This window comes from Spea bombifrons, chromosome 3, assembly GCF_027358695.1.
Source record: "Spea bombifrons isolate aSpeBom1 chromosome 3, aSpeBom1.2.pri, whole genome shotgun sequence".
Taxonomy (NCBI): domain Eukaryota; kingdom Metazoa; phylum Chordata; class Amphibia; order Anura; family Pelobatidae; genus Spea; species Spea bombifrons.
In genome coordinates, this window is record NC_071089.1 from 18681820 (window position 1) to 18698893 (window position 17074).

Sequence of the window (17074 nt, forward strand, 5' to 3'; positions counted from 1 at the left end):
AAGAAAAATCTAGGTACATACATTTATGTCATGTTATTTTGAGCTGAAGGATTTAGCATATTTTGTTAAAATGCTTTAGTCAGTAGGTTACGACTAATCCTTTTTCAAACTCCATTTCATTTCAATTAACAGATATATCTCTGGCTATACAATTCTGTGATTCATCTAGCTTTTATTTCGTTTCTTGAATTAACTTGATAATTAACCTAGATAGGACAATGGGAGACTTAAGTTGATATGATTGTGTTTGGAGAGTTCTAGTGAGGTCTGCCAGAGCTTAAAGGTAGCCATTCTGAGAGAATATCAACAATAATAATTTTCGCTGAAGGTGTTTTTTCGATTAAATATACTGCCAATCTGTATTTATTGCCTAAAAAAGCCTTTTCTCTGTTCTGACTATGATTTCTATTTCTGGCTTGCATAGACCCATTTTCTGCTCCCTCCCTATGATGTGTCTCTGCAGGTATATTGTCATACCCTATAGCTCCCCAGCTCTCAGACCTACAGCAAACCTCTCACTGTTTAGGTATCCAAATTGTTAGAACTCTTTTGGGGGGCCTGGCAACAGGAGGGGCCTGTGTCAAAACAGGATGTCACTGGCTCTGGAAGTGAGGACGGTAATTGCCCACCTTCCTTGAGCCTTCTCAAGCTGCTTAGCTTCACCAGCATCACATGGAAGCCACATTACCTGCAATAGAGGCCACTGCTACAATAGATTTTACAGTTCCATGGGCCAGAGGAGATCAGGGGACCTCCCAAACTGGCCCATGATCCCCATGTACAAACCGCGTGTTATACCGCGTTGCCACTACAGTGTGAAATTGCTGGTAACTAATGCATCATCAGTCCATAGTTTATAGGGAACTGCATAGTAAACTAAATTAGAACACTGACCCACTGTCACATAGCACCATTGCAATGAAGGTTAGGGTCTTCTGAATCACTTCTTGCTAGACGTGTACATTTTACAGCACAGTGGGATTTATTCACTAAAAGGGGAATTATAAAGGGCTAACCCCAATGACCTTCTTCTCCAAGAATAGCTTGGATGACCCTGTTGAAACCAAATGTAAGTCATTGGAATTTCATGAAAGTCACCCAACTGGACTATGCATTGTGAATGTCCAGCACAGCTTTTCTTGCAGACAAATTAGCCAGGGATGGCCAATTATAATGCATTGTGAACCCTCAACTCTCCTTCAGGCCCACCTGCCCGCTCTGCCTTTAGAGAATGAACCCTAATGTATTTATATGATTTTATACTCTTCTCAATCCATATATATTCTTGGCTTATGTATCTTAACAGAGTAAAAATACATTGTTGTCTGCAAAAAATAATGTTTAACTTTTTTCATCTGACTGCATTTTATCATGTAGCTACCGCTATATCCATTGTTACAATTGCTTGTATTAGAAAATGATGCAATGATTTTGGCTTGACAGCTGTTCTGTAACAATGCTCTAAAGTAAGTGTTGTTATATGTTTTTTTATTTGCTTCCATAATAGCAGTTTGGCAGCTGTTAGTGGATATTATGTTATTCTCACTATGTTATTTAATTTACACTTCTGCTTCCTGTTTAATACATAATACATATGTTCTTTAGAGAGCTCTGTTTACCTAATTTGCATTAGTTTTGAACTATAAGTGACCTGTCTCCATTAAGTATTTATGACCTTTACTTTCTCGTTATTTTGTATGTGTCCTTATTGTGACAGTATATACTTTTAATAGCCTCTGTCCTCTCCTGATTCAACAAGAGCAATTTAAAGGATTTGTTTTAATACCCCTTTCGCTAATCGTGTGTATGGTGCTCAGTGGTTCTCCTTTTCGGCTTTGAAAATACAAGGGTATTCATCTGAGCCAGCCAAATGAGATCATGGGAGACAGCGTGAAAAATTAAAGGGGAATAATTTCAATTTAATTAATGCTACCCTGAAAGCTCATATGAAACTTCTTGCATGAAATATGGTCACCATTGTCTAAGCATCTGTTGGTACATTTTCCACTCCCTACTCCTCACTTTGGTGACCTAAATAAATAAACAAGTCAGTAAAAGGCATTTTAGTCCATTGTAGTTATCCTTTAAAGGAATGCTTATTGTGTAAAGTAGGACAAACTTAGCTGGAAGAAGAATTATCTACTCCCAGAAAGACAATAGAATTATGCACGCATCGTTTTCTTGGGATCAGCAAATGCTCGGAGTCTGTTAATAAAAATTGGAAAATGTATTATTTTTCATTACAAGGTCTGAATATATTATTTAGAATGTATATTCATGCTTTTACTAATGTCCTGGAATTTTGTTATTAATATTCTAGGTTTCCCAAATGAACCAGCAGCAGTTATTGCCCTGAATAAATGCAAAGAGTGGCTGAAGAAAAACCACGATGAGGTATGAATACATTTATTAATCATATATATATATATATATATATATAATTATTATATATAATGAAGAGTGGTGCAGTGAATAGCCAGATAAATACAGATGTTGATGAACCTCAAAAACACAGAGGGGTGCGGAAGATTCACCAAAAAAAATAAGACAAAAAACGAGAGCCGTTTAAAGAGTGCAGATTTAAACGCTCTCCACACACACACACACACACACACACACACACACACACACACACACACACACACACACACACACACACACACACACACACACACACACACACACACACACACACACACACACACACACACACACACACACACACACATATATATATTTTTTTTTTTAATTTGCCTTATTTATTTTTAATATTGTATATGCATTTACAATCACTGTCAACATTTATAGTGCATTTTATTGCTATTTATATTATTGTTGCGTGTTCATGAAGAAAATGAAATCATTAAAATAATATGAGATTTTATATATTTTGTAGAGCATTGTGTCTAAGCACACAGTGTACGTGAGACATGTTTGTCATTTTTATATTGTGTAGCAATGGGTTCAATCCCTGGATGTACCTAAGGTTGAGTGTTTACTCGCAATCAGTCTTCTACACCTATTGTTCATTTGTACCTTGTAAACCCCCTTGTATTCTGGTTCCATAACACAGATTATAGTGACTGAATCCATCAATGCCGTCATAAACCAACTTAACTCTCCTTGAAACATTAAAACCTATTTGTGTGCCTGTTTTACACATCCATTTTTCTTTCCTGTCTTAATAGAGAAGTCTGTTTTGAAGGACATGACATTATCTTTGTGGCATGATGAATGGTGAATGATACATGGGTTTACTAATCATGCTCCTGAGCACAAAAAAGTAGGGAAACTTTAGAAATGCAAAGATTTGAATGGTTATGTTTAGATTTCCACATACGTGGATGCAGGATGCCATCTAAGTACCTCTCAAGTGTTGGCACTTTAAGGTCCTCTACACTGTAGAAAAGAAATCCTTTTCTGCTATGTAGCGGGGCTGCTGATCAGCTCCTTAGTCTAGTCTCTACATCTATGAGGCTAGGGCAGTGCTTAAAAAGAAGGACCAATCCTAGTGGACTATTTGTGGGATCTATAATGGAGGTTTATAAATGGATGCTTTGATATGAATTATGTTGGGATAGGACCATAATGTTGTATATGATGTGATGTTTAGGGAGAGGTGGGCAGTGAGAGAGGGTTTTACGTTTGTTTAATCCTAATTTATATGTGAATATACTAGTTGTGCTCTCTGCCGACCTTTGGCAGAGCCAAATGCATGCTGTTCTTCTAATTGCTGTGCAGAGCCAATGCAGCAGCTTTTACATTGCAGCCAAAACCACAAAACAGTAAAGTGCAATTTACTGCAAAACCAGGAAATATATTTATATTTATATACAAATGTATGCTGTTCACACCACAAGTGGTAACCTCTGTTGCTAGGTAAAGGTTACGATAAAAATGTTTAATTTGTAAAATTATTTTAGAGAGAAAATGATGCTAAAAAATAGTGCTTTGTACATCAGGTCCCTTTTGCCTACTAAAACAGTGAACATATTTTATGGAAGAATCTCCTTTGACAAAACTGACTGCTTCCAAAAGCACAGGCTTGTACTTGAAAATAATGCAAGTACTACAGCCTTTCCCAAAAGACTGATATTAGCCGAACAGGCTGGCGATGTAATAATGGAGCATGCAGTTGCAAAGTTGAAGTAGCATACTGCAAGCTCCTCTAGTATATCTAGGCCGATGTAAAAACATTGCATGCGGTAATGTGCCCAGCAGATGTATGGGCTGCTGACCTTAAAGTCCCAGAGCCTATTTTGCTTCCCGATCTGGTCCTTTAGACGTTACATTACATTTATTTATAAAGCGCCAGCAGATTCGGCAGCGTTGTTACAGTCAGTAGAACAATTTAGAAACACATACAATAACAAACTGGTGCAAAGGAGAAGAGCCCTGCTCTTGTGAGCTTACAATCTAGTCCATGGTTGAGGGGGAAGTGAGACAATAGGAGAGGACTGCTTGTATGGGGATGAGTTGATCTGGTTCCGATGATGCTTTGAAGCTGTTGATTGTTCAGATGGATCGATTATGATGATGGTTGGTAGTAATGGGAAGGAATGTTGTACGCTTCCCTGAGCAGGTGGGTTTTCAGAGAGGTTTTGAAAGTTGCGTATGAGGCAGAAAGTCTGCGTGTGGGTGAAATCCCAAATACGGGAGTGGGAAGAAGTAACAACAGTAGAAGATAGCTGCAGGTTGTAAGAGGAGCAAAGGGGGCGGGTAGGGGTGTATTTGGATAGGAGGATAGAGATATAAGGGGGTGCAGAGTTGTTGAGGGCTCTATAGGCCAGGGTCAGAAGTTTAAATTTGATTCTGAAGGGTATGGGGAGCCAATGAAGTGATTGGCATAGTGGAGAAGCGGATGAGGAACGGTGACAGAGAAAAAATAATCTGCAGTGTTGAGGATGGATTGAAGCGGTGAAAGGCGGGAGAGGGGGAGACCGGTTAGTAGGGAGTTGCAATAATCCAGATGGGATATCACAAGGGAGTGGATTAGTAATTTGGTGGTGTCTTGCGTGAGGAAAGGGCGGATTCGGGAGATGTTTTTCAGGTGGAGGCGGCAGGATTTGGTGAGGGACTGGATGTGAGGGATGAAGGCGAGAGCAGAGTCAAGGGTGACACCAAGGCAGCGAACCTGGTCTGTTGGTTGGATAGTGGAGTTGTCAACGGTAATAGAGATGTCAGGAAAAGTGGACAGAGCAGATGGCGGGATTACCATGAGTTCGGTCTTAGAGACATTGAGCTTTAGGTAACGGGATGCAATCCATTGAGGAAATTCCTGATAGACAGCCAGGTGAGTTAGAAGAGAGGTGGCAAGGTCAAGAGCAGAAATATAGATTAAGGTGTCATCTGCATATAAGTGGTACTGGAAACCAAAGGAAGAAATAAGTTGTTTTTTCATGGATAATGCTGGTCAATGCAGCAACATGGAACGCATTGAACTATATGATGTGGGTTGTCTGCCAGACATCAGTGAAATAAAGTCTATATTTGAGCTTGTCTACAGGTTTTGTACATACCCTTTTTCTGTCTCATCCAGAATGGCTAGCATAATCACCCTTCTGTTTCAGACACTAATTATTCCACTGTTCTAACCTAAAGCAGCAGTGGGCCTACTTTCATCTTGTAATTCACATGGGGAAAAAAAATGTGTCTTTCAACATTAGCGAAATGGATATAATTATTTTACTCTGGATTTTATATACAAGTTAGTCTCAAAGTGATTTCATATGGCCCCTTAAGCCTAACATCCCAACATACAGTTAACATCCCAAAAGACAAGTCATTTTACAAAGCTGATAAGAAAGATACCGTGGGGACAGAACTGTAGCTTTGATGTCTGGCTGTTATTAAACTGCGAGGAAGATAAAGAGTGCCACAAACCCATACAATTTATACCACACAGGAACATTATATTTTTTTCTACCGGAGAGAAGTAACATAATGTCGACCATTAGATAATACACCAAAGATAGCCATGGGTGAATATACTAAAATGGCCCTGTAATAATGTACTTATGTATTAACACCCTTATTCTACGCAGGATTGCTAGTTTTTTACTTTCTGATGTGTGGCACCCATCAGGTCCGGACTGGCCATCTTGCACACCAGACAAATCCCCAGTGGCTGGTAGGGCTGCATATTTAGCGATACTGCTGTTTCAGTGGCATTGGGATATGCAGTGTGCGACTGCCAGAGGGATACGCACCATCCCATGTGGCAAGAGTATGGGAAAAGTAACATGCAGTCATGTATTTGTCACTTGGCGGCTGCTGGCATTAAAGTGCCATGGCTGATTAGTCATTCCCAGTCCAGTAGAGTGGATGTAGATTGGTGTTTAATAATGCTTTTTCTACCTCCTTAATTTTAAGTGGAAGGGTTTTCTATCACCTTTACCCCACCAAAACGTTTGTTATTGGTATTTCTTGTGCTTCTACAAGCCTTAAGTATTAAGCCAGTATCACAGCCTCATGCTGATCAGTCCCATTAAGGATGAAACAGCTGTTGATGAGCGGTGATCTGGATACTGCACCTCTTTCTCGAGTTATGTCTAAAGGCTGTAATACAGCGGACATTTGCTCTCAAGGGATCCATGTGTAAAGGTGAAAGGCAATCATTGTTCACCTTATTTTCATGTGCCTTCCCAGAATCCTTTGTGGTTGTGACAGTACCACAAGATTTCTGAGGGACAAACAAGCCTTCTGGTGGATGTAGATTAGTGTTTAATGCTTCTACTACCCCCTTAATTTTAAGTGGAAGGGTTTTCCATCACCGTTACCCACCATAACTTTTGTTATTGGTATTTCCAATCCAGCCCTGGCACTCACAGTCACAAATAGCCCTTACCTTAAATGCATATTTGTCACTTTTCAGCCTTTTGGCTAAGATCAAGTGAGTGCCTTTGAGAGAGGGAAAGCTTGGTTCTCTGGCTTTTTTTGTCCCCTGAAAAGGCCTGTTTTTTTCCGGCGGGGAGTTAGGTAGCTCTTTTTAGCACCACCCTCCTATATCAATTGTTTCAGTGGTTCCAACCCTTGCGGGGGGGGGACCAAGAAGATCCGAAGGAAGGTGTTGCATAACCCTTGTGGAATTTGACCCCTAAAGTAAACGAATATGGGGACCTGGTGTCCACCGTGGCCTTATGGCACGTTTTGGCACCTGTCAATTTTTTTTTTTTTCTCAAGCGGAGTCACTGACCTCGAAGGTTCAATAAAAAATAAATAAAAGTGCATATTTGTGTCCGCATATTGTTATTGTTTTACCCACATGAATAAAAAAGTTATTCATTTAATATTCATATTGTTTGTTTAATAGAAAGAGAAATGGATTTATTTTTTGTGTGCAGCTCTTAATTACAAGACATTCTACATTCTGCTTATGTTTTGTAAAACAGAGATTCCCAACCTCTAGTCCTCAGGGCATTCAATAATGCAGATTTCGAGAAATATCCATGTATAAGGACAGAATAAATTAAAACAAACAAAAAAAAAAAGTTTGTGACTAATTTTGATTAACACCCAGGAGAGAATGCATGGACATAACCCCGTAGTCTTTAGCATTATTATTGTATTCCGGTTAACATATGCGTACAGGCAATATATGCATAGGGGGCAGTATGTATTAATTCATGGTTGCTGCTGAGTCTATTAACCCATGCCCTTCATTCTCTGGCTTTGTTCAATGTCCCAATTTTGACCATGCGTCATATAGTCTCCATAATGATATTATTTTTTATATTATTTATCTTTTTATTTTAGGGTGCGGTGTGCATGCTTAGGGATACTTTGCATTTTTTGTATAGTTCAAACATGTTCTTTAGCCTGTGATGTGACTAAGCAAAGCAAAGAACCTCTTGTTGAGTTAATGCTTTTTCTACAGAGATGGCAGAATCCTTATCTCTGGTTTGACAGGACCATATCCCTACCATATGGATTACACCAATTAACTTTGGTGCATTATTTTCCATGATGATAAAGCAGCTTTCTCAAGGTCACATAAAACATGTGTATATACACGCAATTTGCTGTACATTTAGCATAGAACAAAACCTTGTAGAAGCAATATTTTTTATGGATTTTTTGTAACAGTGATGTAATGATGCTGCTTTTGAACTATGCAGAGCATGTCAGCCTTTCATACATTTACTTTCCAGAGAGAATAAGTCACCTTGATGGTTTGCTGGAAACGGTATTCCTAAAACATATTCCTTTAGAACTGTCACCACTGATGCCCCCGTAACTGCTTTTATATTAGTCTCCCATCAATATTGTAAACATGGTTGAGTCTAGGTTTGGTTTTGTGCTGCTAGCAGACTCAGTAATGTGTATCATCGTGGTGAACCTTTAGGGATTCCAGTGTTGTCCTCAGTATGCATTAGACCCCAGCATCAATGGGACATGACCAAGCTTAACACTTAAGCCTTGTAAAAGCTGAATTTTAGCCCAAAAAGGGTCCCTGGTTTGCTTTAGAATATCAGCAGGACTATATGTGACTCATAAGTTAATATTTCCATCTCTTTCTGTTGTTGATTAAACATCCTTCTATAGGAGGAATTGGCTATGTTTTTCTTGTACCTTAATTTGAATACAAAATCATAATACATCCCTGATGCCATCTATTTGAATAGGTTATTTTTTCTGTTGTTTTATTGCTGGAGATGGGCTAGTGAAGTTTAATAAATGACATTAAACCCCATGCTGTTTGTATTTCTGTAATAGATACTAATTTATTCCTGCTATAATTATTATAATGTAAATGTTATGGAGGTAATTATACAACCCACATGCAACTGATGTCTTCATTTTTAATATTCATTTGTCTGGTTGAGATGTTTCTCTTTCCATAAACTGGCTCTTAAAGATATCAATGCATACGCGGGATGCAAATGTTGTATATTGTTCATGGTGATACAGGAAACAGATTGGGCTTCTCTGCTACACTGTCATTAGTGAGTGGCTTAGAACAAGCCATCCTTAGCATAAGGATAGGATTTCAGCTACTGATCCTTTGCAATTTTTTAAAGCTGTGGGGATTATCTTCTGAGGCCCCCACGATCTGTATACAAAGACAAGCCTCAATCAAACGTCTACTGACTAAGCCTTCAGTATTTACAGCATATGGTGTCTACTATCAAAGTGCATTTTTCATGAAGGTGGAAAAAAAATGCGCTCATTGCTGCTGTCCTGACATGTCATTTCGGAGATGTATGATTTTGACATTTAGCAACTAAAATGATATTGCCAAAATAGTTCATAAGTTCAGTGTGATACAATGTTCCAGGGAAGGCAGAAATATGTCTTTCCATTAGACACAGAATGACACAGCAAACAATAAGAATGCTTTAAATGTACGAACATTTCAATTGAAACCATGACGTGTGAATTGATTTCTCTATCACATGACACAGTTGTGTGAGTGATGGTTAAACTGAATTTAGTATAAAATCACAGTGTTAAACATTACTGTTGATGTAGGAGGGAGCTGTTGGGTGCCATGAAAAACATGTGTGTTATTAATTCACTTTGATTTATGATTTCAATAAATGCATTGGATGAATTATATTTAAGGCAGAAGAAAGCATCTGTTGAACTACCTTGCGGTGGCTTTTCCATCAAACAAAACCACTTTTGTTCTCAATAATAAGTCAACCCAACTGCTGTGCTCACGATTATGCTGCTGTAAAGAGGGTATAGTGGGATAGAAACGCAGAACTTGACAGCAAATAAGAAGCAGATTTGGCCCATCTAGACACACCTTATTCATTCTTTTGCTTTGGATTATATTCAAGATAGCCACATGCCTATCCTGTGCATGTTTAAATTCCATCACTTTACTAGCCTTTAAAGCTGTTAGTAGTAGCATACCTAGCGAGGGGGGGGTCCACCCTGGGGGCCGCTCATCAGGGGGGTGCCAGCACGCCGGTACCCCTCCAGAGACGGACAGTAATGTCCGCCACTAGAGGAGCAGGCTCAGTTGGGGTTTGACGTCATATCCCGGCGCACAATACTGAAGCCGCACCCACTCACTGCACCGGAAGGACACAGACGAAGAAGAACCAAGAGGAAGAATGAAGAGGAGGAGGAAAGGGAGCTGTAGCGGGAAAAGTGACAGGTGAAAGGTAGGAAAACATTCAGTGAGAGTGGGTTAGTAAATATGGATTAGTAAATGTATATGAGTATATGAATGAGTGAATGAATGTTTGTGAATGTGTGTGTGTGTGATAGCATGGGTGTGTGTGTGTGGTGGGGATAGCATGGCATAGGGAGGAGCATGTGCTGGCAGGGCATGATAGGAGCGTGACTGCTGTTAGCAATTTTGGTGTGTTACTTACTTTTAATACTTTTTTTGTTTGTTTTTGTTTTTTAAAGGGTGGGGGGTCATTTTCAGTTTTGGCCAAGTGAATGCTGAAACTTATAGGTTTCAGTCCAGAATGTTCATTTTGGTGCATCCCTACTATGTACTAAGCCAGACACTGAAGTGGTAAGCCTACACCACATCAATGTTTGGCTTATGCTGCATTATTGTCAATGTCTGGCTCAATTTATAGTTGTAGGGATTATGCTGTACCACCGTCAGTGCGTGCCTCAGTATAAAGTGATAGGTGTTATGCTGTACCACCGTCAATGTCTGCCTCAGTATTTAATGATAACAGTTACCAACAGTACCAAATACTCTAGGTATGCCCCTGCTGTTAGACAAGGTTTTTAATCTCATCTAAAAGCTTTCTGGTAGCCTTGACTTTCCAGTTGCCTTGTATACAGCTGAAAATAAGTCTTCTGTACCTACTAAATGTTAGCCTACAAAGCCTTTTATATATTTTCTTGGTTGTGTGCATATCTCTCAACAATCTCAATTTAAGCAATACAGTCCAAGTGAGGGTCATGGGCCAGTTATGGAGATTAGAGGATCTTCCCTAACCAGCTTTTGCACCAGGGACCTCAATCACCGCTCCAACAATGTCTCTTCACATCGCACTTAAGGTATGTGGTGGGATATGACATGTTATATAAGGTGCTAAGGTTACAGATCCTGACCCTGGTTCTACTAACCATGCCCTCTCACAAAGGTGTCCAGTTTTGGGCCCTTGAAATGTATGCATGAGAAGTATGTTTATGCATGTGCGGTACTTATAGTCTTGACTCTGTGAAAAACTCCACCTTATTGATGGGCTAACAAGACATTCAGTATGAATATAACCCACCATGATACCAGGACTCCTGTATAACCCAGTAGAATATAAATAGGGAAGATGAAAAATCATATTTGGAATAAAAATTGTTAACCCCTACCACTACAGAAAAATAGTAACTTTTTAGAATTCTTAGTGAATTATTTAGCTGAAATATATACTGGGGAAAATGTCAATAAATCATTTCTTCTAATAAGAACATTCTACTCATATAACAAAAATGAATGGGTTATACAAATAATAAATATCATTTAAATTTGCTGGAGCATAATATATAGGGTTCAATCAAAATGCAAATATTTAATGCTTTTACGGATATGCAAGAAAATGCTGTAAATCCTGTATATGTAATCTTCTTTTTAGAAAGCCGGATTGCTGGTGGATGAAAATTAAACATTTTATAGAGAATTGTAAGCAGCTAATTGCTTTTTTTGTTGAAAGGGTAACCATTTTCAAAGCAAATTCATTTCTGTGTACATTAAGTAACTAACCTTGTTCTTTTTTTTTAACTGACATTCTAGGAAGAGTTTGAGATGCAATTATATATAATATACATTGTTTATTATAGTAACAAGAGTGCCAGTGATTCCCATTTCGCAGCTAATAGAAAAAAAATGAATTCATAAAAAATATGTTGTTGATTTTCAGGCATACTTATGCCGTATCACAGGTCAGTATCAGAACATGCTGCAAATAAAGATGAAACAATCTGGCGTATTGGTTTTGCTGATGTACATGCGTGTGGAAGATGACCGGTGCTTTTTTGAGGCGTCTTTGCCACAAGGTGGTTCCAGATTTTATGTCTGGATAGAACCAAACCAGTTTATTAAAGATCCCTCTCTGTTCAAAGGCTATATGATTAGTGCCCTTTGCTGTTCTGGGGATGTCTCCTTACCCATCTTAATAAAATAAAAAAAAGACATGTTCGTGGATCAAGTATGTTGTGATAACCAGTGTACTAGCATCAGTATGAATGGGCTGCCTATTTCCTAAGTGTCTTCACAATGAAAATACAAAATGTCACCGCAAATATACACATATAACTGAAGCTGGTATTTATTACAGCAAAGCCTGTTATTGCTTTCATAATGTTTTTTTGTTCTATGGTGGACTCTCCTCTTCAGTTCACCCCAAAGGTTTTGTAATGGGTTCAAGTCAGGGGACAGGGATGGCCATGGTAGGACTTTGATTTAGTGGTCAATAAATCATTTTTGTATTCTAATGTATGTTTTGGATCTGCTGGAAAATCCAACCATGGCCCATTTTAAGCTTTCTGGCAGAGGCAGTCAGGTATTCACTGCTTCTCTCTTCAAAAAAAAAAAAAAAGCCTTCCTTAGACTCAGACTGCATGTCAAACTTTAGGCCTGTCTGCAACCTTCCTTTTCTGGGAAAAATAATTGAAAATGTGTGTTAATTCAACTTGAGGCCCATCTCTCAAGAAACAACATCTTTGATACTTTCCAATTAGGCTTCAGTAAACTTCATAAACTTCACATGTTCATTTTGACATAGGTGGATTTTGTTTGGCTTATGGTGCCTGGAGTGATGAAACTGGACAAAGAGTGGATAGGAGTAAAGGATATATACTTCTTTCTTCCATCCTATTCCTACTTGGCTCCACCCCTTTCCCCTTCAACATGCAACTGTCCCCATCTCTACCTGTTGGCCCCACCCTCTTGAATCCCCAGGAATGCACACCTGGAATGTTCCACCATCTATGGCTGAATGTGCGGGAATTTCCGCCATGTTTTCTAATTTTATCAATGGCGTTTGAATCATTCTGGGTACATTTTCTGACGTAACGAAAAAAAATAAATGGAAGGCATACAGAGGTAATGATGATACAAACTACTGGTTTGAATACATCTCCCAGAGAAATTAGAGTAATACTATCATCGAAAAGAAATAATTGAACAAGATTTATATAGTAAAAATGGATTACATACAATTTGCAAAAACAGCATTTTTGCCAATTATGCATTGATTTTTTTTCCACCGTGCAGGTGTAGCTAACTAGGCACCGTGACAGTAAAGAGATTAAGATAAATGCTTATGAAAAGAACACAAAAGAGATTCAAACAATGAAGAAATGCCTTGAGTTTGGCCTCTAAACCTTGTGAATGTAGACTCTTGGAAAATATCGTAATTTCCTGCAAAGTATTCCCTTGAAAATCTTTTTACTCTGAGGCTGTTGGAAGTGCATTCATAATGTAGCATAATGCCACAGACCACAGTCCTGGAGTAAATTACAAAGGTCTATGAAGGAGTGAGTAAAAGCGCATTAGGGGTTTACAAATACTCCGAAACATGTTTTTAACTCTGTGGTATCCTTAGTAATGTTTTCATGTATGTTCTTTTATCATATGGATGAAGATAACTAAATTGGAGATATCTTGAATCTTGATGAAGCTGTCTCCTGTGTGTGTTTTTGTAGCCCAGGCAATTATTGTTTATTTAAAAAAAAAAAAAAAAAAAAAAACCCTTAGCAGAAATATTTTGATGTAAAATAAAAATAAAAAGTCCAGGGCACTGGCGATTCCTCCAGCAGAGGTGGCACGACCATACCAGCAAATGCTTAGGGCTCCAATGGGTGGCCGAGGCACATATTCGTTTTAAATATATATATTTAAATATATCTTCTTCATTACTTTATATAGAAATAACTATTTCATCAATTAAATGTAAGAAGATGTAACCCACCTAAATAATTTTATCTAGTAATGATCATATATATATATATATATATATATATATATATATGTATATTGGCAAGTGCCATTCCCAAAGTAGTTATTACTTTATAGAATACAAGTGCAGTTTTATATAGTTCTGTCACAATAGTAAAACATTGATCATGTTTGAATACATTTCCTCCAATTTCTCAGGAAATGTAAAAAAATATATATACGTTTAACTCATATTTTGTATCAAATTTGAAGTCAATAAACAAATATAGCTTTGCTATTTCCTGCTTTTGAACACTGTTTTCCTGTTGTGTGAATATTCAGCTACCTGTGCCCTCAATTAATACATACTATGACAGATCTCACATTTCCTCCTAACACCTAGCAACCAACAGCAGTGAGGGACAGAAGGTGATAAGAAAATATTAATATTATTGTGATCCTATCTGTTCCATTTTGTGGTAAAGAATACAATATGATTATGTTTATACCAGTTTGGAGTTACTTGGAATGTCTAGAGAATTTCTACACTTGTTTTGGCGGGAAATTACCCACATTTTCTCAGTGTCCCATATGTTGACTATCAACAAGTACTATAAGGGACTGTCTTCTGGAAATAAGCAGTAACTGTGTACCCAAAAAAGCAATAAGGACCTCCACAAACCTTGTCATGGGTGCTAATGTCATCTAGAAGCTTTGCCTACCTCTGATTCTATTACCTCTGTTAACCAGCTCTGAATGTCACTTTTTCGTATAGACTGTAAAAGAAAAAACAGAAGCAAATAGATATTTGTTTTTTCCAGGAATATCTAAATGTCTCTATGACCAAAGATAAGATGAAATCACGTCTTCAATGTCCTTTTAGATAGATTTATTTCTTCAGGAAAAAGCATACGCCACAAATTTATGGCAGATGGTATTAACAGGACAGCGGTGTGCTGTAGTTTCAGCTTTGTAGATATAAGAGAGATGAAGGAAATGGAAAAAACCTTGTCCTAAGATTGATATCGTAATATGTCCTATAATAGCCTAATATTTTTTTCATTCTTTAACCGTGTTAGCAATCAAGAAAGACCCTGTAAGGATTCTGTCAATTATGTTTTATCTCATGCCTAATGTGAATATATATATCTATGAAACAAAGAAGACTTCAAAAGTGTTAGATTTTAATCTGAGCACTAGGGTTTCTGTGTTAAATTGTGATTTTTTTCCCTAAATCTTTGAACTTTTTAGTATGTTGCTATTTGCTCACATTTTTGATATTTAGAAAAATATATATTTCTTAGTTGCATGTTTATACCACGTGCTTCCAAAAAGCCTTTTTCTCCATAAACTATAAAGCAACCAATAATGTGTTTTATGACTTAAAAAAGGCAACCTGATTTATAAAATAATAATGGAAGTTGTTATTTATGGACCAGTTTGAGCAATGCGTTCTGATGGCTGTGTATGCATTAGCAGAGATTTACACATCTGAGCCAATGGACCCACATATATCAAAGAGTACGTGGCTCTCAAGTATATGGTATTATTATAGTAATATGAGAAAGCAAGAAATGCGAGAGGATGCTTAAACTATATCTTAGTAAAATACAAGTGATCTACAAGTCACAGGAAAGGTACTATTGCATTATGGAAATGCACAAGCCTCCCAGATATCTATAAATTGTTGCAGCTACATTAACACGGGCAGAAAAAGAGCAGAATGACAATGCCATTATCACGTAACAGATTAGGCTAAAGAAAATGTACTGAGCTGTTAATGAATGTATTTGGACACTGTCATCCTTTACCCACTCCAATAAACAGGCAAAGAGATCATGCTCCTCTATCTGACCCTCATATCTTATGTGAACCAAAGTTTTAAGGTTGTTTCTTATGTTCTGGATATGAAGATGTGAGAAATAAAATAACACATTTGGTGGAAAGGGTGCCTTGGTGTCTAATATAGCTTCCAATAGATTATAATTTTCACAGAAACAAGGTAGTTATTAATGAGTATCCACCCAGTGTCAAGCCCAAAAGTTAAAATATTAACAATATCAGACAAATTAATTGACTCTATTTTAAATCCAGTATATATATATATATATATATATATATATATATATATATATCAATCTCAGTGTCTTCATCATCAGAATAAGTAGTCCCAGGAGTTCTGAAAATCCTTTATTAATTCCAATTAACATTTTCCTCTTCACACAAATATATGTGTATATGCAAAATATAAAATTTTTATAAAATTTTATGTTGGCAATTGCCTGGAGGACAAGGTGTCCACGTCTCATCATATCATATGCTTTGTGTCAAGATGAAACACTGGCACCTCTGCCATACTAGTTGGGCCTTCAGACCTGTAAAGAGGAAGAGCCAGCAGCTGGGAGAGATGATGACGCTCTCTGTGAGTGTCTATGGACTGTGAGTTTTTGTGTTACTGTGTGTCTGTGGATTGTGTGAGTGCTATTGTGTGTTATGTTGTTTGTATGCACTTGAGTGTTGTTAGTTGTGGAACTATCTAGGTGCTGTAAGGTATGTCTTTGTGTTAGGCGAGTTGTTTTCTTAAATCATCTTCCCCGCTTGTTCTTGGTTTTTATTTCTTTTTAACTAAAAACATTTGGCTCTTAACCGACTGAAAAGTTAAACTTGTCTGCATTTCTTAAAAACTGGAATTAATTAGCCCAGGGGGCTTAGGGGCACTGGATACCAAATACAGAAGAGTCCTGGCAACTGGGATAATGCCCTGACTTAGACTGTTTATTGGGATTGCTAGCAGTTTTTCATTAAAGCGTACATGCTCCTGCTAGACCACAGCAATACGAGTACCCTACCATACCTGGTGCAAAGAAATGTAATTCCCCTATAAGGGACAGAGCTGCATTTTCCATTAGGGATACTAGGCACTCTTCTAGGGACCCTAATGTTTGGGACCCCCAGAGCTTTACTGGGTAATCTGTCTACTATTCCATTACTACAGTAGCCATAAGGCGGGTGCTTAGCCACAGAGTTCCGCTTGTAACATTTTAAAAATGAACACTCATCCGCTGCCTCAGTGTCCTTGACTTGGTTCCACCTCATTAAATGTGGAACCGTAATTCTTATATACTCTTGGTATAAAAACAAATGCCACCGCAGCATTCTTAAAACTCCTCTACCTGTCAGCACTTTTGTTTCCAAAAGAATTATGCTGTGATGAACCAATTC

General features: G+C 37.8%; 1 protein-coding gene across 1 annotated transcript in view; it reads left to right on the plus strand.

Annotated features, from left to right (window-relative positions):
• Nucleotides 1–17074, plus strand: part of MACROD2 (mono-ADP ribosylhydrolase 2) — a 773797-nt gene that overhangs the window by 626575 nt on the left and 130148 nt on the right. The window contains exon 8 of the mRNA XM_053461358.1: nt 2321–2394. Within this exon, the coding sequence (XP_053317333.1) occupies nt 2321–2394 (74 nt within the window). The remainder of the gene's footprint in view (nt 1–2320; nt 2395–17074) is intronic.